Raw genomic sequence first — 24,757 nt, forward strand, 5'->3', positions numbered from 1 at the left:
CAGGTGAGAGTAACTAGGGAGAGAGCAGAACGGTCGATCTAATCTACACCAGGCAGACGAGTAGACTGGCAGGCTACCCGTACTGTCATGGAGTGTCACAGACAGTGTGTGCTTCACTGGCTTCTGGGCTGAGCTGTGGTCCCACTTCATGTTCTGTTGCTGTGATAAACATCAAGACCAAAACCAACTGGAGCACAGGGCTTACTTCACTTTGCACTTCCATGTCTCAGTCCTCCATTGAGGAAAGCCAGAGCAGGGGCGTGAGGCACAAACTGAGGCAGGAACTCAGGCAGAGCCATGGAGGAGTGCCTACCACTTGCTGGTCTTTTCTCCCTGGCTTGCTTACTTAATAGTTATTATTTCTTTTCTGTTTTTGAGATTATAACATAATGACATCCTTTTCCCCATCCTTGCCTTCCTACAGACCTTCCCATAGACCCCCCTCCTTGCTCTTTCAGATCCATAGCCTCTTTTTTCATTATTTGTTGTTACATACATATATGGATATGTATATATGCATATGTATGCATATATCTGTGTGTATATATGTATATGTGTATAAAAGTACATATATGTGTGTATATATTTTTCTAAGTACATAAATGTAACCTGTTTGGTCTGTATAATGAATGTTACATGTCTGTATGTTTTCAGAGATGACCATTTAGAATTGGATAATCAACTGATGTGCTCTCCTCTGAAGACTATTTCTCCCTCTCTCAGCATCAGACACAGCCCAGAGGCTCCTGAGCTAGAACTGACTGGAAAGCCTCCTCCCTGAGGACCAGCTTTCATGGTACCAGAAGGTGACATGCAAGCTTCAAAGGAGGGAAGCAGGCAATAGATGACTGTTAGCAGCTTGTGTGTTTACTAGATTTCTTATTGGAAAGTGTGTTCCTCCCTAGAAAAGGTTTACTAAGACATTACACAGTAGATGCGGATAGCGGTTTGTGCACGCATTTACCATATGCCAGCCTGAGTGACATCTACTATCTAAGTCTGTGGTACTGACTCAATGCAAAGAATCACCTAATGACACAGCCCATCATCCGAGAGTGCATCCCATCATTAAAGAGACATGCAATCACAATAAATCAAGTTCTAGTGTAGGAGGTAGGGGCCCAGAAGAATGTAGGGTGTATATGCCACAGTATTTGGAAAAACTGCCTGGCAAGTTATCTTTGTAAGCAGAGATATAAAGTAAACCCCTAGGCATCGATGCCATTTCATCCTTGAACCATATGTACAAACCCTCAGCTTCTGGGTTGACACTCCCCGAACCTACCAGCCTAATGATTTGACACTCACAGGGAGAAAGGTGTTGGTCCAGTCACTTGAACCATTCAGTAGAAGAGACATTTCTCATTATCCCTCAGTGAGTGAAGCTGTCCACTGAAGCTTTCAGTCCCTATATGTTTTGTGAAGGAAAGCCCGCATCCCTGCACTGAGTGACACTGATAGGCTGTACCTGATCTGTGAACACTGCGTCTTCATTCCAAGACGAGGCTCCATGGTTTAGTTCTTCATTTTGACTTCAAAACAAAACAAAACAAAAACAAAACAAACAAAAAAAAAGGCACATGAGCTACTAAGGAGCAAAGCAATAAGCACAAGAGCCACTGTCCTCTGCAGAGCTACAGAGACATGGCACAAGGTAGTTTATGTCGCAAACACCTAAAGTGTAGTGGAGACGGCTTCGGAGAAAGGGAGCCAGACTGACCAGAAGCATCCATGTATGCATAGCAAAGGCCTGGGCACGCAGACCTTCTGAGCTTCTCCGGTGAATGGAGGGGGACTTACCAGGTGGTCCCATCATGACAGTGGTTGAACCTGTGGGGTTTTCCCAGCTTTATTATCATGAAAAAGCAATATATTCAGTAGAAATCGTAAGTCAAGTTTTTAATCCATTTCTTTCCTTGGGGAAGAAATACACAGTCTCACACTCTCTTGTGCTGTTAAGCAGTCGCAAAAAGCTGAAGTTCCATCTGTCCTGTAATACAAGGGGAGACAACCAGTGCTCTGCAGTGTGCAGGGCTGCTTACATGCAATGTATAGTTAAAGTATCATATGTCCAGCTTATGGTTTTACTGGGATGGTATTACTGGGAGCCTCTATGTTCAAAATCTTTTTTGTGTAACATTTACACATATTATCCTACTTAATCCGTGTGTGTGTGTGTGTGTGTGTGTGTGTGTGTGTGTGTACAAGCATGCATGAGCTACAGCACACATGTGGAGGTCACAGGACAACCTTAGGTGTTGGTCATTGCCTTCCATTCTGTTTGAGATGGATCTCTTGTTGGCCCATGAACTTCTGAGGATCCTCTTGTCTTTGCCTCATTTCTCAGCACAGGAGCCCTGGGGTTGCGGGTGTGTGTGTGTGTGTGTGTGTGTGTGTGTGTGTGCGCGCGCGCGCCTAGTTTTATGTGGTTTCTAGGGAGGCAAACAAAGTCCATACACTTGCACAACAAAGTCATCTCCTCAGCCCTGAAGCATGGTTTTAGTCATCTCCATTTACACAGGAAAAATTATATAGAAGAGAAAAGGAAACAGGACCATGAGAGGACAAGGACAAATACATTTCATAAGAAAGAACCACGTCTAGTTCAGTAAACCAGCTACCATCAAATACACATAAGACAGAAGCAAAAGAACGAACAATAACAGAGTCAACCAGGAAAATAAACAAAATTACAGAAATAATTCTCAGTAAAAACTCTATATGTAAACAGTCACAATTCTAATTAAAAGATGGGGACTCGAACCAGAAGCTGGCTCAGTGGGTCAAAGAATTGCTGCAGAAGTCTGGTAGCCTGAGTTTGATCCTTGGAACTCATGTAAAGGTGAAAACAAAGAACTCTCACCATATGAAGTGTTCCTCTGACTCAAGCATATACACAACACACACACACACACACACACACACACACACACACACCAAGCATACACATGCCATAAAATAAGAAAATGTATATTAGCTGATAAAAAATGACTCAAAGATCTGTTATTATGAGAAACACATCTCACTGGCAGATATACACACACTGAGAGTAGAAGAATATATGTCAGTAAGCCAAACAAATGGAAGCTAAAACAAAACAAGAGTAACTATGCTTTATATATGATAAAGTAAACATCAAACTAAAATTACCCAGAGGAGATAAAGAAGGCCACTACTTATTAGCACAGTTAAAAATTCACTGAAATTATGGACACACACACAAACACCTATCACTAATTTCCAGAACATTCAGTTTCATGAAACAAACATTACTGGAAATAATGAAGTACAGGCACTGATATCTTACTACTGGATGAATTCAATACCATATACGTATCAGTAGATAAATCATCTAATCCATAAGTCAACAAAGCCACTCACCATACATCAAATGGACTTGACAGAATATTCTACCAACATCCGTGGACCACATGGCCTTCTCGGCAGCCAGTGGAACTTCCTCTAAAGTTTTTGTAAGGTTTAAGCTATAAAGTGAGTCTTAATAAACACAAAGTAAATAAATGAATAAATAGTAAACTTCTTGCACCTTATCTGATCACAGTGGAATGAAGACAGAAGTCAGCAGCAGGAGGAATTATGGAAACTACACAAATGCATAGGAATCGAAAAGTACATTCTGGGTTATCAGTGATCATTAAGAAAATCCAAGAGGAAATTTAAATGTTCCGAGGTGGGGACTTCCCTACCCAACAACTCAGCACCCGTGTGAGGCAGGATCACAGTCCCTTGTAGATTTCACAGCCTCCTCTGGCCTCGAAGAGCACCCCCATATAGACATAAAAGACACACATACACACGAAAACAAAGCTTTCAAAAAGTATATGGTAGGTGGATCTGTGAGTTCTCAGCCAGCCAGGTCTGCAGAGCTAGTTACAGGACAGCCAGAGCTACACACACAGAGAAACCCTGTCTTGAATACTAACCCCCTCCCGCCCCCCGACAGGACCCAGCTAGAGCAGTTCCCCCAGAGCTGTGGACATGCACATCAGCTGCACTTAATCACCCCTTTGGGGGCCATGTTTGGGCATTACCTTTCAAGCATTCCCGGGCTCCAGCTGTAAAGCAGTCCAGGAAGCACATTTGGCTTCATGCTATCTTTTCCCTTAGCATCTCCAACTCAACCCAAATCTGACCATGTTTCCTATTGGGTGACCTGGACAGGCTCCCTTGTCCACTTTTTCCTTTCCTCCTTCCCCTCTTAATCGCTTTAGCACACTATAAACTTTCTAATATACTGAGCTAACTCAATCAGATCTGCCAAGGCCTCCCCACCTCATAAAGACCATGACGTATCGCCCTGATGCCCCTGATGAGTTAACATCCTTTTTCTCTCTCAGGTGAACATGGAATTATCCAATCCAGTGTACAGGACGTTAAACACCAACCCTTCTCAAGCTCTCTCATTCTCTTTCCATCCTCTCTTCCCAGTCCTCACTCTCTCATTCTTTGGACAGGTTCTGAGTGTTCCGATCCCAGGAGGGGCCATTTAATGGAAATCTACCTTGTACTCTCTGACTTACACACGTCCAGCTATAAGAAAGGATGGTAGCATGCACCCTCCTCAGAGACAAGTGCAGATTCTTTTTCTTGTTATAATTTCCTGCTGACACAGGGCAGCCCTTTCTGTGGAGACAGTTCAGCCTCTGTTGCGTGTCTCATCACCCACATTAGGGTCGATGGTTCTGTTTCACATTCCATACAGGGTTCTCCACGTATGCCACTTTCAGAGACTGCAGTATAGTCTCTGCTTCATCAGATATTTGAGCGGTATCTGTGTACTAACATGGTGGACCCTATTCATCAGGAAGTGTGCCATTCTACACAGTAGAAAGTTATCCTGGATGTTTCCCCCACAGACATTTCACCTTGACATGGAATCCAATCAGTATGATACCTCATCACCTACAACAGGAGCAAGGCCTCTGTTTCTACAGCATACTATTCCATAGAAAAAGGGAAGAACTCCTGAATAGCCAGGGCTCTCTAAAGGAATGGGTAGATAGATAGATAGATAAGATAGATAGATATAGAGATATTACATTATTATAAATAATAGTATAGATTATGTTGTGTATGTTGTTATATATTATTAGATGTAATTATATATTACATGTATATATTAGATATATTTATATTATTTGGAATATTATTATAAATATGTCAATATACATATATTTATATTACATATGTCTTAGTCAGAGTTTCTATTCCTGCACAAACATCATGACCAAGAAGCAAGTTGGGGAGGAAAGGATTTATTCAGCTTATACTTCCACACTGCTGTTCATCATCAAAGGAAGTCAGGACTGGAACTCACACAAGGTAGGAACCTGGAGGCAGGAGCTGATGCAGAGGCCATGGAGGGGTGCTGCTTACTGGCTTGCTTCCCCTGGCTTGCTCAGCCTGCTTTCTTATAGAACCCAGGACCACCAGCCCAGGGATGGCACCACTCACAATGAGCTCTCCCACCCTTGATCACTAATTGAGAAAATGCCTTATAGCTGGATCGAATGGAGGCATTTCCTCAAGAGGGGCTCCTTTCTCTGTGACAACTCCAACTTGTGTCAAGTTGACACACAAAACCAGCCAGTACAACATATATATGTGTGTGTGTATATATAGGTATATATAGATATATAGATATATAGATATATATAGATATAAATATATATACACACACATATATATGAGAGTGGCTTACAGGCTGTGGTTTAACAGTCCAACATAAAGGCCAAGAATCCAGTCAGTCCCTAAGACTGGATGTCTCAACAGTTCTAACCTTTAGCTAGAATCCCACAGGATTTTAGAGCTTCTGGGCTTCAGTGTCTACACTGGATCCTGAAGAAGTGGTTCTAACATCCGTGATGGGCTCACCTACAGGGCAATGAACTTACCAGCAAGAGTGAGGGCAAACAGGTAAAAAGCGAAAGCTGCTTCTCCAGTGTTCTTGCATGTGTGCTGCCACCAGAAGCTGTGGCCCAGATTTAGGGTGAGTCTTCCAACTCCAAATGGTTCACTGAAGGAAATCCTTTACAGGTATGCCCATACGCATGGGTTTAGTTGATTTCAGATGTGGACAGGTTGACAACCATCACAGACCCCTAGATCACACTGATGTGGCCCCACAGATGCTCCACCCTCAAATGACCTAACCTTTATTACACATCTTATCATTCATAGCAGGAGCAATGCAACTGCTCCTCTCAAACTCATCTTTGGGTCCGCCATGCCCCTGACTGGGTGCAACTTTTCCTGAAGAGTTTATTCCTACGTATTATCAGAGATGGCCATGCTGTAACAACAACAACAACAAAAAATTTTTGTCTGTCTGCCTTGGTGAAACAGTGAGTTTAATTGGAATTACCTACAGAATCAAATGCATTCTACAGAACTAGTGTTATCTGGATACCAAGGCCAGATACAGACAAAACTACAAGAGAAAGTGAAAGTCCAATTTCCCTAATGAACATTGATGCAAATTTCTAAGTATTTGCCAAATTCACCAGTGTGTTGATAAATAATATGTTATAATCAGCTGGCTTCCTTTTCAGGTATGCAAGAACAGTTCAATATATGCAAATTACTAAATATGCCACATAAGTGGACCCAAGGACAGCAATAACATGATTGTGTTAATAGGCACTAAAAAGATCTTTGACAAAATTCAGCATTCCATTTATAATGATAAAGGTCCTAAAGAAACTAAGACTGGAAAGAAAAAACCCAATAGAAGGCTTCATGAGACAGACCTCTCTCTAGCCATCATGATACTAAATGGAAAAAAAAATGGGAAAACGTTTCCTCTAGATTACAAGCAAGACAATTGTATTCATTGTCTTCAGTTACTTAATATAGTACTTGAAGAGCAATTAATTAAGAGAAAGGAATAAAAGAAACACAAGTAAGAAAGGAAAACGTCAGATTTACCCTTATTCTTTTATGATATGGTCCTATACTAGACTGGTTAATTTTAACTGTCACCTTGACACAGTCTAGAAACATTTGGCTGGAAGTGAAATCTTCCCCAGGGAAGAGCACATCTATCCAATACCAAATGGTCAGCTCTGAAAGCATTTGCATTCAAGTAACATTATCCAGGCTGAGCAGGTTGTATTTACATATTTAGCAATATGTAACAAGAACAAGTGAAAGGGGGACACGGATTTGAAGGAGATCAAGGAGCAGTAGATGGGAGGATTTGGAGAGGAAAAAATGTAATACCAAAAAACTTTAAAAAATAAAAAGGATCTGACTGAGGAATTATCTATATCAGGTGGCCTGAGGGCGTGTCTGTCGGGAAGTCTCTTCACTGTTAATTCATGTCTGAAGAGTCAACCCACTGTGGGTGGTGATTGCTATGCTCCACCACTTAATAAAGATCTACTGTATTTGGTAGTTGCTTAGGAAGAGAGGGTGGTAGTGGTGGTGGTGTTTTTTTCCACTAATAGATTGCTCAGACACCAGAGGACCACCCCACCCTCATCCACATACAGGCAACTCTATGGAACTTACTGGGCCAACAAGAACAAAAGAGAGTGCATATAGCTGGGAAGGAAATACATTACAGGAGCTGGAGGGAGTTGGAGGGAGTAAACGGGGGGGGGGGGGGGGGAGTTGCCAGATGAAGACGTCCTAGAGATTCTGAAGTGATTGCACATCTCTCAATCTGACTATCAGACTATTAATAAGTGAACTCCAAGCAAATGAGAGTGTCCCAGGAACCCATGCTGGCAGGAGAGGTACCAGCTAGAGGGAGAACTTGTCTCCTGGAAAGAGATTTCCAGTTCTAACAACTCGTCAGACTGTCGTACAGGATTATGTGTCTCCCTGCTCTCAGGATCATCAGCCAGTTCAATCCACGAGGGCAAAGGGAGAAAAGACAGCAGGGTGGGGTGGGGTGGGGTGGGGGTTGAATAGGGAGCCCTGTGAGCATGTACAATAAATGACCACACTGGGACCACCATCAGGAGACAGATCTCCTTGACTTAGAGTGATTGAAGACTTATAAAGTCATGGGGGACTTAGGGTAGGGACATCCTTGGATGGGCAAAGATTATTGTTTGGGGGCTTAAGGTACCTGGAATGCCTCATTAGCATGAGAAAGCATTTCAGGACTCTCCGGTGCTGGCTGAACAGGTTTGCTCAGGAGAAAGGAAACTGGCCCTATGCTCAGGATATATGACATTCCTCAGGTAGAGAGGTGTGTAGGGGCTGGGGCTTAGAATTCCCCAGACAAGGTCAGAGGAGGAGAAAGCCTGCTAATGAAGGGAGTCTCCCATATTGCACCCAGCCAAGAGGCTATCCGGCCATGGTGAACTTTGACCTTAATTAGCAGAGTCTTCCCATACAGGATGAATGAGACTGAAGCCCAGACAAGGATGCATCAATGGTGGGCAGGACCACACCTCACGTGGGTCTGCTCTGGTGTGGATGGCCCTCTACTCAAACTCTCATCTCCCTTCAGGACCAGGAAGACAGACATAAGGAATTTGTTGAGTCTTTTTTCCATCTCCCCAATGTTGAATAGCTCTCCTTTTCCTGCTCTCCACTCTTTTGAATGGCTTTTTGAGGACAGGTGTCTGGACCTGACATGGGACACAGGTTGTGACCCAAAGTTTGATAAAATACACATATATAAAATTCTCAAAAATAAAGAACAACCTTATCTAAAGAAAAAAAAAAGACTCTAGCTATCCCAAAAGATATAAATCTATGAGCCATAACAATGCCCCTCATAGTAAGATATACTCACGGGTATGATAGTGGCACTTATAGTTTGAGAGTAACCAGCAGCCATCTAATGGAATTTATGGCCCACTCAATCAGAGACAATGCACGCCAGGTGTTGTAAACCTAGTCTATTAACCATGGCTGCTAAGGCCATGGACCTTAGATGAGAGCCTGCTACTGCTACTTCCCTAAGCCAGTATGATGTCTAACTGCAATCTCAAAATGGTTCCTAATACTTACAGACCGCCCCTCATCAAAGAAACTTCTTTTGTAGCAGAGCCCATTGCAGAAAGCTATAACCAGTCAAAATACAGAGAAGAACCGACCATGCGGAGTACGGGCCCAGCCCAGATGTCTACAGCACAACACTACACCTAAATGTCCAGGGAATATCGAGGGAGAGAGAGCAGAAAGATTTCAAGAGCTAGGGGACCAGGACATCTGCTCAAAGGTCTCTTCTATATATGGCAGGGAAGTGGTACCCAGCAAATCCCAGCAGCACAGCTAACTGAACAGTTCCTGAAAGACCGCAACAGCAATCAACCCTAGGTGAGGAGCCACTAGCAAGTAATGTTGCCGAAAAGAGGAGAATCGGGCTTCTTCAGGGACAAACCCCAAATAGGTTATCCAACCCCAAGAGGCCAGTCCTGATTATATGTAAGCAACACTGATCGACCTCAATAGGTTGTGTTTATAAATACGTGTATCTGACAATAATAATTAAAAATAGAGGCCATGAATTTTAGGAGGAGTAGGGAACACAGGAGGAGGTGGAATTGGAAATTAAAAAAAAAAAAAAAAAAAAAAAAAAAAAAAAAAAAAACCGAATATTAAAATAAGGTTCTCGGCTTCTCCGGGTATTAGAGCTCCCTCTGTTGGCAGCATAGGGAGTAGCTATTATGGATGGGAAGCCATGAGGAAGATTCCTGGCATGTGGCAAAATGTCCTTGCTAAAAGTGTCGAAAGGACATGGAGAGAAGTCGAGAGTCCTAAGAGTCTTTGTGGTGAGCAAGAGGTGGAGCTCTCAGGGGCTCAGATGGCGCCGATCCACAAAAGACAAGAGCTTGGTCTGTTGGAGGAAGGCTCCACCCCAGCCCCACCACCTGTTAGCACACTAGTGCAGACACTGATGCACTTTTCACAGTCTCGGGCCAGCAGGAGGAGCCCAGCCTGGATACTAGCCCTTCCATTCTTAGAGCTGTCCCCAGGCTGAGATGCTCTGCACGCCATACCACCAGACACGAGGCAAGTGTCCATCTCAGAGCTGCCTTCCTGACTGGCCAGACTTCATAGCAAAGGCCAGACAAGGTCCAAGTCCTTAAAGCCTTTTCCCAGGCAGCAAGGCTCTAGTTCTGGAGCCAGATTATGGTCATGTTGGCCTGACTACTACAAAACTTGGTCCTGACAAAGAGGAAGGGTCACTGCTGTCTGACCCCTGTGTTGTACTATTGTGGCCTCTCTCCTGAGGGCAGAACCTGACCTTGGTACCACCTAGTGTCCTGAACAGAGAGAAGCCACATCCAGCACAGTAATAAATTTCCAGTATAGTTGTTAGTAGCTATGGGGCATCCATCTGACATCTGAACTGGTAGCCTGGGGGGTTGGGGATAAGGATGCCTTGATGCCTGCCAATGAGCAATCCTGGAACAGCCAGAGGCCCATCTGAAAGCCTCGGCCTTCAGGCCTATAGATTTCCTGTCTTCAGCAAGTCTCTAACCTTGCATTAGAGCTCTTTACCTGGAGGTGGGGGTAGAGAGGGCCTTAAGCCGAACATGTCCCTTTGGCAAGGCAACAAGCCCAGCTACTGTCTCCTCCAATGGTCTCAGAGTTCTAAGACTTTTCTAAAACTTGCACCTAGCCAGATCTGGTCTTATATAATTCTACAGGAATTCCCATGAGCTGGGATAGCTGTTCCTACGGCATTATTATGTTTATGTCTCCAAACTGTTAAGTATGGAGTTTCTGCTTTGGACTCAGAAAAACATACTACAAAACACAGACCAGGGCTATTGGCAAGATAGTTTGGGTATGTGAGTGCCAACTGCTGCTGCCCTTCTGACCCTGTGCAAAAGCCTATCCTGTCCCCAGAATGTAAGAGAAACCCGACATTTGCATCAAACTATCTAACAAAACCCCCAGTGACAGGCATAGGAAATCGTCTTTTGAACTGTGATCAAGGAGAGTCTAAGAAAATCCCAATACAATACAGGCCATTGCCACTGCCACTGCCCTTGCTCATGTCCCTGAGGTTGAAGTAACTCCCTGTTCTGTTCTGCTTGTTGCTGAACACAAGCTCAGACACAGGACCCTGAGGATTTGTGCTAGGTCAAACTAGAGAGCCTCCTCCCTGAGGCTATCCTTCAAAAACCATCAGAAGTTGCTGTGCCAGCTGCCAAGGGAGGTAAGCAATCATTTGCTTTCCCTTTTGCTCTCTTGTAACTAGGGTGTCTGAGAGGATTTTATCACCTATTCTGGTAAGTGACCACAAATGTCAGTAGTCTGTGTTGTTCTGGGGGCCCCTCTGACTTGTTGTTATGAGTTAGTAAAGAGAAACACCATACCCAGAAGTGGGGGTTTTGTTTTCTAAACAGTAAGTTCTGGAATGAGCCTCATTCAGCTACACAGGTTATCTATTTTTTAAAAACTGGTATTTTAGTGGCTTTATAAAGTAGTGGAGTTACACCCATTTTTCTTTTTCACAGACCCTTTGTTTTGGTTAGACCTCTCCCTCCCCCCCCCCCATCACCTCTCCTACAGCCTCACTCCCATCTTGGACCTCTTCTCCACACTCTTCCCTCTCAGCATGTCTATATATGTTATGCACTACTGGTTCCCTTTCCTCAACACATCCTCCCCTTTGCAGCTTCTTATACAACTGAAAAATCAAAGCTAAGATGCAAATGAGAAAAACATGAGCCGGGCGGTGGTGGCTCACGCCTTTAATCCCAGCACTTGGGAGGCAGAGGCAGGTGGATTTCTGAGTTCGAGGCCAGCCTGGTCTACAGAGTGAGTTCCAGGACAGCCAGGGCTACACAGAGAAACCCTGTCTCGAAAAACCAAAAAAAAAAAAACAAAAAAACAAAAAAACAGAAAAACATGAAGTATTTAAATCTCTGGGGTTTGGTGGCCTCAGTATAGTTTTGGGTCTTTTGTTGTTGTTGTTTGGGTTTTTGGTTTGTTTTTGTTTGTTTTGTTTTTTAGTTTTATCCATTTATCTGCTGTGGTAATTTGAATGAAAATGGCTCCTGTGGGCTCATATATTTGAATGCTTGGTCACCAGGAACTGTTTGAAAGGATTAGAAGGATTAGAAGGTATGGCCTTGCTGGGGAAAGTATGTCACTAGGGATGGGCTTTGAGGTTTCAAAAGCACATAACAATCCTAGTATCCATCCATCCATCACCCATCCATCATCCATCCATCCATCCATCATCCATCCATCATCCATCCATCCATCCATCCAGCCAGCATCCATCTGTCCATCCATCCATCCATCCATCCATCTATAGTCCATCAATCATCCATCCATCCATCCATCCATCCATCCATCATCCATCCATCTATCCATCATCCATCTACCCATCCATCCATCATCCATCCATCATCCATCCATCCTTCCATCATCCATCCATCATCTATCCATCCATCCATCATCCATCCATCCATACATCATCCATCCATCCATACATCATCCATCCATCCATCATCCATCCATCCATCAATCCATCCATCCATCCATCCATAATCCATCCATACATCCATCATCCATCCATCCATCATCCATTTATACATCCATCCATACATCCATCCATACATACATACATCCATAATCCATCTATCCACCCATCTATCCATCATCCATCCAACCCCCACTACTGATCAGGATGTATCTCTCAGCTACTCTAGCACTTGCCTGTTGCCATCCTGGATAATGAACTAAACCCACTAAACTATAAACAAGGCCCCAATTAAATGCTTTATTTTATAAGAGCTGCTTTGGTCATGGCGTTTCTTCATAGCAATAGAACAGAGACTAAGACACCTGCAAATTTCATAATTTCATCTTTTTTCACATCTGCATAAAATTCCATTGAAAGCTGGGCATGGTGGCACATGCCTTTGATTGCAGCACTAAAGAGGCAGAGGCAGGCAGAATCTGTGTGAGTTTGAGGCCAGCCTGGTCTACAAAGCAAGTTCTAGAACAGCCAGGGCTGTTACACAGAGAAATCCTGCCTTGAAAAACAAAAAGCAAACTAAATCCATCATATATATACTACATTTTTATTATCCATTCATCTGTTGATGGATATCTAGGTTGGTTCTAGTCCCTAACTGTTATGAATAGAACATCAATAAACATGGATGAGTAAGTATCTCACTTGTAGGATATTGAGTCGTTTGGGTATATGCAAAACAATAAAATAGCCAGGGCATGTGAGAGTTGTATTTCCAGCTTTCACACGGATTTCCATGAAGAATTCTCTTTCCATGAAACATGGCCAGATGTGTTGTCATTACAACTTGGGGGGTGGCTGGGGATCTTTGTAATCTTTGCTGTCCTAGAACTCACTGTGTACACGAGGCCGGCCTCAAATGCAGAGATCGATCCTCCTGCCTCTGCCTTGAGTGCTGGGATTAAAGGCGTGCGCCACCTCACCCAGCCTGTAGTTACAGTCTTTGATAATAACCATTCTGAATGGGACAAGATGGAATAGCTAAGTAGTTTAAATGTTCCTTTACCGCATGGCTAAGGATGCTGAACACTTTCTAAAGTGTTTATCACCATTAATATTTCTCCGTGAATTCTGTTCAGTTCCAGACCCCATTTCTGATTGGGCTGTTTTTAAGTTTGACGTTTAGATTTTTTTGAGTTCTTTGTCTAGTTGGGATATTAATCAGATGAATGAATGGCAAATGTTTTCTCCCATTGTGTAAGCCATCTTGTCACCAGAGAAATAGTATGTCAGAGTATAGCAGGTCATGAAGACGAAGTCCCACTTGTCAACTGCTGGCTGTATTCCCTGGTTAGAAAGCTCTTCCCTCTGGTTTTATTTTGTAGCAGTTCACTTCCTACACAGGTTTATTCTAGGGAATTTTATGTATTTTAAGGCTACTGTGAATGGGACAGTTTCCCTGGTTCCTTTCTTACAGTATTTGTCATGTACATAGAAGGCTACAGTTTTGTGTGTTAACTTCGTACCCTGCCATGTTGCTCAAAATGTTTATCAGCTGTGAGTGGACATTTTCTGGTCCAACTTTTAGGGTCTTTTATGTTTAGAATAAAATCAACAAATAAGGACACTGACTTCTTTCTTTCCCATTTGTAGTCCCCCAATCTTTTGTCCAATTGTGCTAGCTAAGACTTCAAGCACCATTTACTAGGCAATAGTGGAAAAAAAAAAAAAAAGGGGGACATCCTTGTCTTTTTCTATTTAGTGGAAATGTGCTGCAAAAATCTTTCTGGAACAAGCACTCCAATACCAAGAGAGGAGAAGAGAGGAAATGTCACTGATAGCCAGGATGCTATGCAAAGGTTTGATGCTGGGTCTGGGTTTTATTCCCATTTTATACTCTAAAACCATGAGGTGAGGCAGGCAAGCAAGCAGATTTTACAGAAGCGTATATGGCAGTTAGGTTATACATATGGTAACAACGGTTGTCAGGGGCAACAGCCCATTGTTTCAGGTGTTTCCAGGTTATTATAATCTAGGCAACAAGGGAAGTCATGCTTGGCACATAGGCAGTACAGGCAGTGCTTTAAGTAAATCACTAAATAAGTCAGTATCTAATAATTGGTCTTTTTTTTTTTTTTTACCTTATTCTAATTCAAATAATTCGAGTTTTTCTGTTTACTGTCTTAGTGGCTCAGGGATTTTTTATTTTATTTTATTTTATTTTATTTTATTTTTTTTTGCATAGCCTTTACCATGTAGATAGGTCTTCTTCTGTATCCTTGATTCTCCAGGACTTTCATCATGAGTGAATGTCAAAGGCCTTTTCTGCATCGAGTGATGTGATCATGCTGTATCTGTCTATAAATGTGACACTGATTTACGTACTTGGAACTGTCCCATCTCTGGCATGAAACCTACTTGATTATTGAGCTTTTTCATTATTTCTTTTTAAACGTTTTTTGTTTTTGAAAAACTGATACATGAGTCCTGTATTAATACACATCATTTCCTCCCCTCAGCCGTCCCCCTTCGACTCCTGTGTGGCCACCGCCCTCCAAGCTTATTATTGTTAGGCATGTAAGTGTTTAGGGCTGGCCATACATGGTTTGGATAACCTATCAGAAAAGGCTTATCTCTGGGGAAAAAAAAAAAAAAACCTTATTCTTCTCCTTCTTTCAACAGTACTGCCTGCCATGGCTCCCCATCCAGGGGAGGAGCTTTGTCAAATTTCTCTCATTACATTAGCTTGCTGATTGTCTTAGTCACTGTTCTATTGCTGTGAAGAGACACCATGACCACAGCAAATTTTATAAAGGGAAGCATTTAATTGGGGGCTGGCTTAAGGTTTAGAGGCTGAGTCATTATGGTAGGGAGCACGGCAGCAGACATGGAAGGCAAGGAAGTCGTGTCTGGTACTGGATGCCTAGCTAACTACTCAGCATTGGTGAGTTTATGGCTATTGGAGAAGAATCTACAACCTTTAATTTACTAAACCAGCATAATCTTAACAATAACCTATAAACATTTGTCCTTATATCCAAGGATAAATACAATCCTCACCCCTCATCAATGAAACTTCTCCCCTGCAGCAGATGGAGACCGCTACAGAAAACCACAACCAATCAAAATGCATACTTGTGGAGCCACAGTCCCCAGATGCATTTATAGAACATTCCTGCACCTAGAGATCCAGGAACACTGTGTAAGAGGGGTCGGAAATGTAACACCAAGAGGAATGGGAAGTTTGCTGTGAGGTTACGTCTCCTAGCAATATCAGAAGGCACACCCACAACGTCTCACCAATATGACTGCCCAAACCTGAGTTGAACAAGGATGACACCAATGCCAAAGTGGAAGGAGAGGGCCCAGGAGGTCTCCACCTACAAGGAAGAACCGTAGGCAACTGAGAAGAGCTAGGAATAGTCGAGGCAGTCTTCCCCAGGAAGAGCACACTGCTCATCTAACACCAAAGAGTCAGCTATGGAAGCACACATACAAGCAACAGTATGTAGACTACATACAAGCAACAGTATGTAGACTACATACAAGCAACAGTATGTAGACTACATACAAGCAACAGCATGTAGACTACATACAAGCAACAGCATGTAGACTACATACAAGCAACAGCATGTAGACTACATACAAGCAACAGTATGTAGACTGAGCAGGCTACATTTATGAATATGTATGTACGGACACATTCAATAACAGTGAAAAGCGAAGCCATAAATTTGAAGGGAGGGGTAATCTGGGAAGGTTTGGGAGGAGGAAAGAAAACTGGAAGCTAATTGCCTATTGATGGTTTCTAGTGAGGGAGAGTCAGTTTTCTTTTGGGGTGTGGCTCCCAGTAGGTTGTCTCTGTCCAAGTGGGATGGCCCCACACCCATGAGTACTTTAGTATCACAAATTAGAAGCTGTGGGGAGGAGTTAGGGTGAATATGATCAAAATACATTGTATGAATGCATAAAATTCTCAAAAGAATTAAAACATGTACACAAAACTAGACTGGAGAGAGAGTTGGTAAGATGGAGACTTCTCTCTAAGGAGTGACACCTCAAGGAGTCTTGTCCTCTGGCCTCCACACTAAAGTGCAGAACACATACATGTGTGCCTGTACACCCTCTCTCTTCTCCCTCCCCGTCTTATCTGGGTCATGATCCTGGTGGCTATGATGTCCACACATGATCAGGGCTCCCTAACTGTATCACAACACAGTTTTTAAAAAAACGTGGAAGGAAAGCCAGAAAAATAATCAGGTTTATGGAGGCATAATGTTATATGGTAACATTGGTGGGAAGACTTGGTGGGAAGCAGGCACAGGTGTAGGAAGATAAGGCAGGGGATGAGTGAGCATGACCAGAGTTTTATTATATACACATATGAAACTGTCAAAGAATTAGTTCCCTTCAGGAAATTACATAAACGAAATTACCCACCATAGACCTTTTGTGTCTGGTTTGACTTATTATACTAAGAGGATTTATCCATGTTTTGTCTGTATTATTTTCCACTGTATGGACCACATACTGATTGTTTATACCAGCATCAATTAATGGTTACTGTAGTTGCTTTGAGTTTTGGCAGATTATGAAAATATACATACATACATACATACATACATACATACATACATACTACATACATAAATGCCAACCCAGAGCCATCGGCATGATTATGTTAGCAGTGGCATTGGTCCAAGAGGAGTATTCATGGATTTCAGGCATCTAGTACAAGTAATTGAATAAATGCATACAAGAAGTAAAGCAGTACAATCTGGTTGGGGGAGGGGTTGTTTGTTTCCTCTAGAAATGAAGTAAGAATACAGGTGAAAACTGTACTTCAAGAAAGCAATAAGATAACTGGAGTGCTCGAGAGACTGGCTCCAGCCCAGGGCTTCCTCTTTGTAAAACCAGGTGGAGGAATCAGATACCAAAGGCAAGGGGTGCAACCTTCCGTTCAATTGACAGGCTTGGGTTACGTGAATCTTAGTTGACTATACACATCCCTTCTCATAGTGTTGGCTACTTTTTGGCTTAACTTGACACAGGCTGAAGTCCTTTGAGAGAAGAGAACCTCAACTGAGAAAATATCTCCATAAGATCTGCCTGCACACAAGCCTGTGGGGTATTATCTTGATTGACCGGTTGATGAGAGAGGGCCATGGTGGGTGGTGCTACCCATGGGTAGGTAGTCTTGGATGGCATAAGAACGCAGGCTATGAACATAGTTGAGCAAGTGTCTTTGTGAGATGTTGGGGCATCTTTTGGGTATATGCCCAAGAGTGGTATAGCTGGATCTTGGGGCAAAACTATTCCCAGTTTTCTGAGAAACCACCAAATTGATTTCCAAAGTAGTTGTACAGGTCTGCACTCCCACCAGCAATGGAGAAGTGTTACCCTTGGTTCACATCCTTCCAGACATGTGTTATATCTTGAAATTTTGATCTTAGCCATTCTGACAGGTGTAAGATGGAACCTCAGAGTTGTTTTGATTTACATTTCCCTATGACTAAGGACTTTGAACATTTCTGTAAGTGTTTTTTTAGTCATTCGAGATTCCTTTGTTGATAATTCTCTTTAGTTCTGTACCCCATTTTTAATTGGGTTATTTGGGTTGTTGGTGTCTAGCTTCTTGAGTTCCAAGATCTCACAAAGACACTTCTTTAACTATGTTCATAGCAGCTTTAGTCATAATATCCAGAAACTGAAAACAACCTAGATGTCCCTCAATTGAAGAATGGATAAAGAAAATGTGGTACATCTATACAATGGAATATTATTCAGCTATTAAAAACCAAGACAACATGAATTTTGCAGGCAAATGGATGGAACTTGAAAATATCACCCTGATTGAGGTAACCTAGTCCCAAATGGACATGCATGCTATGTTCTCACTTATAAGAGGATGTCAGCCATAAAATAAAGGTACCATGTTACATTCTACAGACAACAAAGAAGCAAAACAAGAAGGCAGGCCAAGCAAGGAAGCTTGAATCTCACTTAGAAGGAGGAATAAAATAGTCATAAGAGGCAGATGCAGGGAGGGAACTGGGAGGGGGATGGGAAGGGGAATGGGAAGGGGAACGGGGGATTCCAGATCAGGTGTGGAGAAGGACAGGAGAAATGGCCAGATGGCCATGAAAATGAATGGCAATCTGCAACTGATGTGGGTGAGGAGGTGGGAGCATCTCCAGGATGAGACAGAGACCTGGGATAAAGGAGGCACCCAAGAATCAATGGGGGTGACCTTAGCTGTGACTCACAACATTGGAGATATGGAATCTGAAGAGGCCATCACCTGTATCCAGACAGGAACCCTAGTGGAGCAATAAAGACACCAACCCACCCACAAAACTTTCAACCCCAAATTTATCATGTCTACAAGAAATGCAGGCACAGGGAAGGGAACAGAGATTGAGGGAATGGCCAACCAATAAATGGCTCAGCTTGAGACCCATCCCATGGACAAGCACCGATCTCTAACACTATCAATGATACTCTGTTATGCTTTCAGACAGGAGCATGCTGTCCTCTGAGAGGCTCCACCCAGCAGCTGACTCAGGTGCCCAGAGTCAAACAGTGGATGGAGCTTGGGGACTCTTATGGAAGAATAGGAGGAAGGACTGTGGGTCCTTGAGAGGATAGAAATTCTATAGGAAGACCAACAGAGTCAACTAACCTGGACCCTAGGGGTTCCCAGAGTCTGAACCACCAACAAAGGAACATACAGGGGCTGGAAAAAGGGCCCTGTACATATGTAGCTGATGTACAGCTTGATTTTCATGTGAGTCCTGAGTCTGTCTGTGGATTATGTTCTACTAACTAAGCTGCCTTGTCTGGCCTCAGGGGAAGAGGAAGGGCCTATCCTCACAGACTTGAAGTGCCAGGATAGGGGGGATACCCAGTGAGGCCCCCACCCTCCCAGAGAAGAAGGGGAGGAGTGAAGGGGGAAGGACTGTGGGAGGGGATAACTAGGAAGAGGGCACTAAGCAGAATGTAAAGTGAATACATAAAAAAATAGTAATAATTAAATTAAGAAAATTAAAAAAAGAAAGCAGACTGAGCTAGTCTGTAAGCATGGCTTCTACTCCAGTTCCTGCCCTGACTTCCCACAGGGACTTGCTCTCCAAGTTGCTTTTGGCCATGGTGTTTTATTACTAAAATAGAAGTCCTAACTAAAAAATATATGATGCATCTTATTTTTAATATTTTGTACACTTATCAATAGGCATAAGATGATAAATAGGGTTTATTCTCTAAGTAATTCAAAAGGCATAGAAAGTCTTTTACTAAGCACACATTTGAAACCAGTTCAAGCTGGACTGAGCCACTTCCCTAGTTTCAGGACATGTTTGGTCACTAAAAGGGAGTTCCCACGGGGCTGCTAAGGAGGAGCAGCTCACCACAGGGCTTAGCGCAGGGTTTGTGCAGATGGGGTTTCAGGCTGCTAGGTGCTGTGTGGAGCACAATCCCCGCCTGAGTAATCCCGTGATGCTGAGCCTTCCCTAAGCTAAGCTCTGCCTTTCTTAGGCAAGCGTCTGCCACTGAGCTGCTGCCTGTGTGCGTTTAGTTGCACATTCACAGGTTTTTTTCTTCACTGTTCATTCTTCCCATGACTCCTAAATCTTTTCCAACGGGAACTTTACTTTTTCTATCTCAATTCTTGATTTTTTAAATTATTTTTTCCTTCAGTTTATTTTTTTTTTCTGGAAATGAACTGGTTCTTTAGCTCTTCTCCTAGTAAGACAGGACTATAAATCTCAGTCTAAAAATGGTTTTGGCTTCCCCTTAAGTTATAAATTTACATTATCATTCAGTTCAAAATAGTTTCTAATACTCTTTCTTCTCCAAGCTCTGGGTTATTTAGGAGTATATTAATGTTTTATTAAAATATAACCAGAGAAGATAATCTGTGCCAAAGATATTGAGGCTTGTCTTACAGCTGAACATATACCTGATTTTATCTTGTGACGTCCTTTTATTTCCTCTCCTATACTGGGTTGGGCTATCTAGGGGTGCCTCTTGCCTTTTAGCCAATAATGCTGCTCTAAGTATTGAAAGTCATTCCTGTCTCCCCAGGGAAGGTCAAAAAGTGAATGTTTATTTTATTTGAATCTCCCTCAACTCTACTAATTTTTGACCTTCCTGTTTTCCTGTTTGTAAGACGGATGTTAAAATCTTCCAATATAATCTACAATTCAATATGTATCTCCCAAATACTGGATAACACAAGAAAACCTGAAAGAAGAACAAGAAAAAGTTAATATATTGCACCACAAAAGACCCTGAATAGTCAAAGCCATCTTGAGCAGAAACAACAAAGCTGATTCATCACAAATACTCGTCTCTGAAACTTCAGAAAAACAAGGGCAAAAACAAACAAACAAACAAAAAATAAATCAACAGACCAGAATAAAGAAACCAGAAATTATTCAGGTCATTACAGATAACTTTTTGCCCCAAAAGCAGAATATCTATTGGAAAGGGATGTCTCTTCAAAAAAAATGTTTTAGGGGTAGGCACAGGGTACGTAAGGTGCTGGTCACCAGGCCTGGCCAGCACACTGGAAGGAGAACTGACTCCCATGAGCTGTCTGTCCCCTCCACAGCTACTGTGGTGCATGCCCAACCACCCCTCACACAGACACACACACACACACACACACTGATACAAAGGACTAGAATGGATTAAAACTTTACTGTGAGCTCTACCTTTGTACTCTTGCTTCCTCAATTAAATCCCCCTTGTCCTTATCTTGAGAAAACAGACACTTAAAAGTAGCTGCTTTATCAGTTTGGCTTCTGCAAGGAATGCTACGGAGAACCCTGCCATGGCCCACAGGCATGTAGGCACATCAAATGCACAAGAACACCACTGCTGCTGAGCCTATGAAACTGTAACAACTGAGCGCTGGCCTGACTAGTCAGGGTTCGAGGACCATGGTCTGCCCGTGGATGGAACCTGACAGCTCCAGGAAGTGCTTGCTTTCTTGCCCATTTGCTTCCTATAACAATAAGGAGTAGGAGAGGGACCTCAAAAAATGGAAAAAGGCTTAACCTGAAACTAAGAAACCACTTGAAAAAATTATATGGGAATCAATTCAGGGCAGGCCAAGAGAGTTGAGATAAGACACCAAAAGCACAGGCAACAAAAGAACAAATGGGATTGTGGCAAACACAAACGCTCAACCAAGCACAGGAAACAGATGTAAGAGAACTACTCAACAGAGGGCATGTAAAATTGTTTCACAATCACAAGATCTCATCTAGTTAGAACAGTGATCATTTAAAAAATGCTAGCAAGGACATTGGTAGTTTATAATAATAATAATAATAATAATAATAATAATAATAATAATAATACAGAATAATAAATGTTAGTGGGGATGTCCAGAAAGAGTAACTTCCATACACTATTGCTAAAAATATAAATGAGTATTACCATTATGGAAACAATTTCCTAAAAATTAATAGAGATAGAACTATATAATAATCTGGTAGTTCTACTACTAGGAATACAGCCAGTAAAATGAACTCAGTACATCAGAGAGACAGCTGCAGTCCCTTGTTTACTGCAGCATTATCTACAGCACCCTAGCTATGGAATCAGCCTAGCAGCCTAGCAGCATGAACAGAAAGGACAAAGCAGTGCAGATACACACACAGTGAGTGCTATTCAGTCCGGAGACAGAAATCTTATCATCTGCACTACAAAGGAGGAACAAGAGGGCATTATAAGTCAAACACAGAAAGACAAATTCCACATGTGGAAGCTAAAAAACCTTGGTCTCAGAAGAGTAAGAAAAGAACAGTAATTAGTAAAGGCTGCGAAGGATATAGGGGAGGTGGGGAAGCAAAGTACAGGTGCAGGAATAAAAATGTTCTAATATTCTACAACACAGTATAGTAACTATGGCTGATAAAGAAAATCCATTTTAATAGTAGAGATGACTTTGAATGTTCTCAATACCAAATGGCTAGTTAGTTGATGACTATGCCAATTACCCTGATTTGATCATCACACATTGTAGAAAATCATGAAATACCACATTCTACTGCATCAAAGGATACACTATGTGTCAATGAAAAACAAAAATTAAAGCAACTTAAACACATTTTAGGAAATACATAGATTGGTCAAGAGTATCAATTTTATTCAAAATACAGAATATTCAAATACAAAAGAATGAAAGCATATATACCTATAACCATTAGAAAAGATAAAAAATTAAAATGCTCTATGACTATTAAGGCACTGAATGCAAATATCTCCTGAAATACAAAGTATCAAGTTTTTAATATATTTAAGATTCAGATGTTCTAATAAAAACTTCAACTTTATTTTTTTCAACTTTCCTAGTCAACTTTTTCAACTTTTCCTTTATTTTTTCAACTTTGCCTAAAAGGCAAAAATTTTTTAAAATACATATGATTTCTTAAGAAAAATAACATAACTAAGCTTCAAACATATGTTTTAATTTCTAAACATATTTTGCTATATCACAGCAAGACACAACAAGGCACATTGACTCATAAAAAGTTACATAGTTTAAAGTTAGCTTTAACTCTGTAATACATTCCAAAGTATATGCCTCCAGTGTTTTCTGTTTAGTATACAGCAAAAAACTAGGTTCATGCTGGAATAAAACGGCAATCAGATATTCATAATATGGAGGAGTTCTGTAGTGTTTCAATGTCGATAAACCTTTGCTACTTAGAGTAACACTCAGCATAATAACATCTGGCAGCAGGAAAGCAGACCAAAATCTACAGCAAAATAAGAACTTACAGATTCCTAATGACAGTGTATGTGTGAGAAATATGCACCTTGGCTGATGAATCAACCTTATACGTGAAAATATTTTTCTACAAATGTGAATAATGTTAGTCCTTTGCTAGATAATAATTGATAATTACTGATAAGGCAAAAAGAGCAAAACCTCAATGTATACAAAAGACTTTTGACTGTGATGACTATCTGTGCTCTGGAACTCTTGTGTTACATAAAATTGGAGCTGGAAAGAAAACAATCTTTTGAATGGAACAATAAAAATTAGGAAGCGAAAATTATCAAAAGCATTACTTTCACAAAGCTTTTTTTTTTTTTTTTTTTTTTTTTTTTTTTTTTTTTTGGTTTTTCTAGACAGGGTTTCTCTGTATAGCCCTGGCTGTCCTGGAACTCACTCTGCAGACCAGGCTGGCCTCAGACTTAGAAATCCACCTGCCTCTGCCTCCCAAGTGCTGGGATTAAAGGTGAGCACCACCACTGCCTGGCCACTAAACTTTTATACAAAGAGCAAATAGACAGCACATACAGAACATTCAGCTAGGGAACTGTGAAAAATAAAAACAATTATCAAGCCACACTGTCTTGAGGATGAGTCCTGAGCTCTTAAAGATGTTTGTGCTTGGGCTGGGGATGGAATGTTGCTCAGCTGGTAAAGTGAGAAGAAAGCCCTGGGTTAGACTCTTTGGCATAATAAATGTGTAGACTCTAGCCACCCTGGAATACATGATTCCATGTCTTAAAGCAACCCAAGGTGTGGGTTACGACTCAGCAGTAGGAACGCTGCCTGCCGCACGGGAACCTGGAGGCCCCATCCCAAGCTTACAAGCATACAACGGGAGAAAGAACAAGGATCTAACTTGTGTCTGACTTTGTGAACCACAGCAAGGCTCTCAAGCAGAGTGCAATGACAACGGTCATGGGGAGACACAGATGGGAAACTGGGGATCTTATTTTGTTACACTAGACTCCAATGAAGAAACTAAAAAGCTCATTGTTTTAATTCAGAGCATGGTAAAACTAGTAATGAATTCTATTTATAATTTGTATCCTGAAATCCAAAACTTCAATCAAAATACATCTATTATACATTCATTCTTTCAACAAATAATTACACAAAATACAGGCACTGAGTTCCCTGAAGCAGGAGCTTGTTCTGTGAGGAACACAGAGGACTCCGCCCTCCTGTGACAGAGGGCCTCCTAACAGAACAAGGCATGACAGGTTTCTTGACAGCAAAAACAGCAAAATGGACACAAGGATACTTTAAAATAGGAGGAATAAAAGGAGGGACACAAGTACTGAATGAAATTATCATAAAGTAAAGTAAACTTGTTTCAAAAGCTGGTAACTTTTAACTTATGTCCCAAACCCATGATCTTGAGATTACCATTCAGCTGCTACTTTTCCGGAGCTTACTGTGGCCCTCTCTACTGTCCTCTCACTGGTTACATCCATCATTGACTTCACCAGCTCTGACTTCAAAGCACAGGAGATCCAGCTGACACTGGATTCCCTTATTAAAATAACAAATTCTCACAAGTC

General features: G+C 41.8%; 1 protein-coding gene across 5 annotated transcripts in view; it reads right to left on the reverse strand.

The window, feature by feature from the left end:
* Nucleotides 1–1,880: 1,880 nt before the first annotated feature.
* Nucleotides 1,881–24,757, reverse strand: part of Septin10 (septin 10) — a 64,707-nt gene continuing 41,830 nt past the window's right edge. For 3 of the 5 annotated variants that reach the window (XM_034523949.2, XM_034523946.2, XM_034523948.2), the window contains exon 10: nt 22,560–23,861. In XM_034523949.2, the coding sequence (XP_034379840.1) occupies nt 23,858–23,861 (4 nt within the window). In that variant the 3' untranslated portion in view covers nt 22,560–23,857. Of the gene's footprint in view, nt 1,991–22,559; nt 23,862–24,757 lie in introns of those variants that run through there. The other 2 variants (XM_076917113.1, XM_076917112.1) reach the window with 1 other exon arrangement.

The sequence above is a fragment of the Arvicanthis niloticus genome, chromosome 20 (assembly GCF_011762505.2).
Source record: "Arvicanthis niloticus isolate mArvNil1 chromosome 20, mArvNil1.pat.X, whole genome shotgun sequence".
NCBI classification, from domain to species: Eukaryota; Metazoa; Chordata; class Mammalia; order Rodentia; family Muridae; genus Arvicanthis; species Arvicanthis niloticus.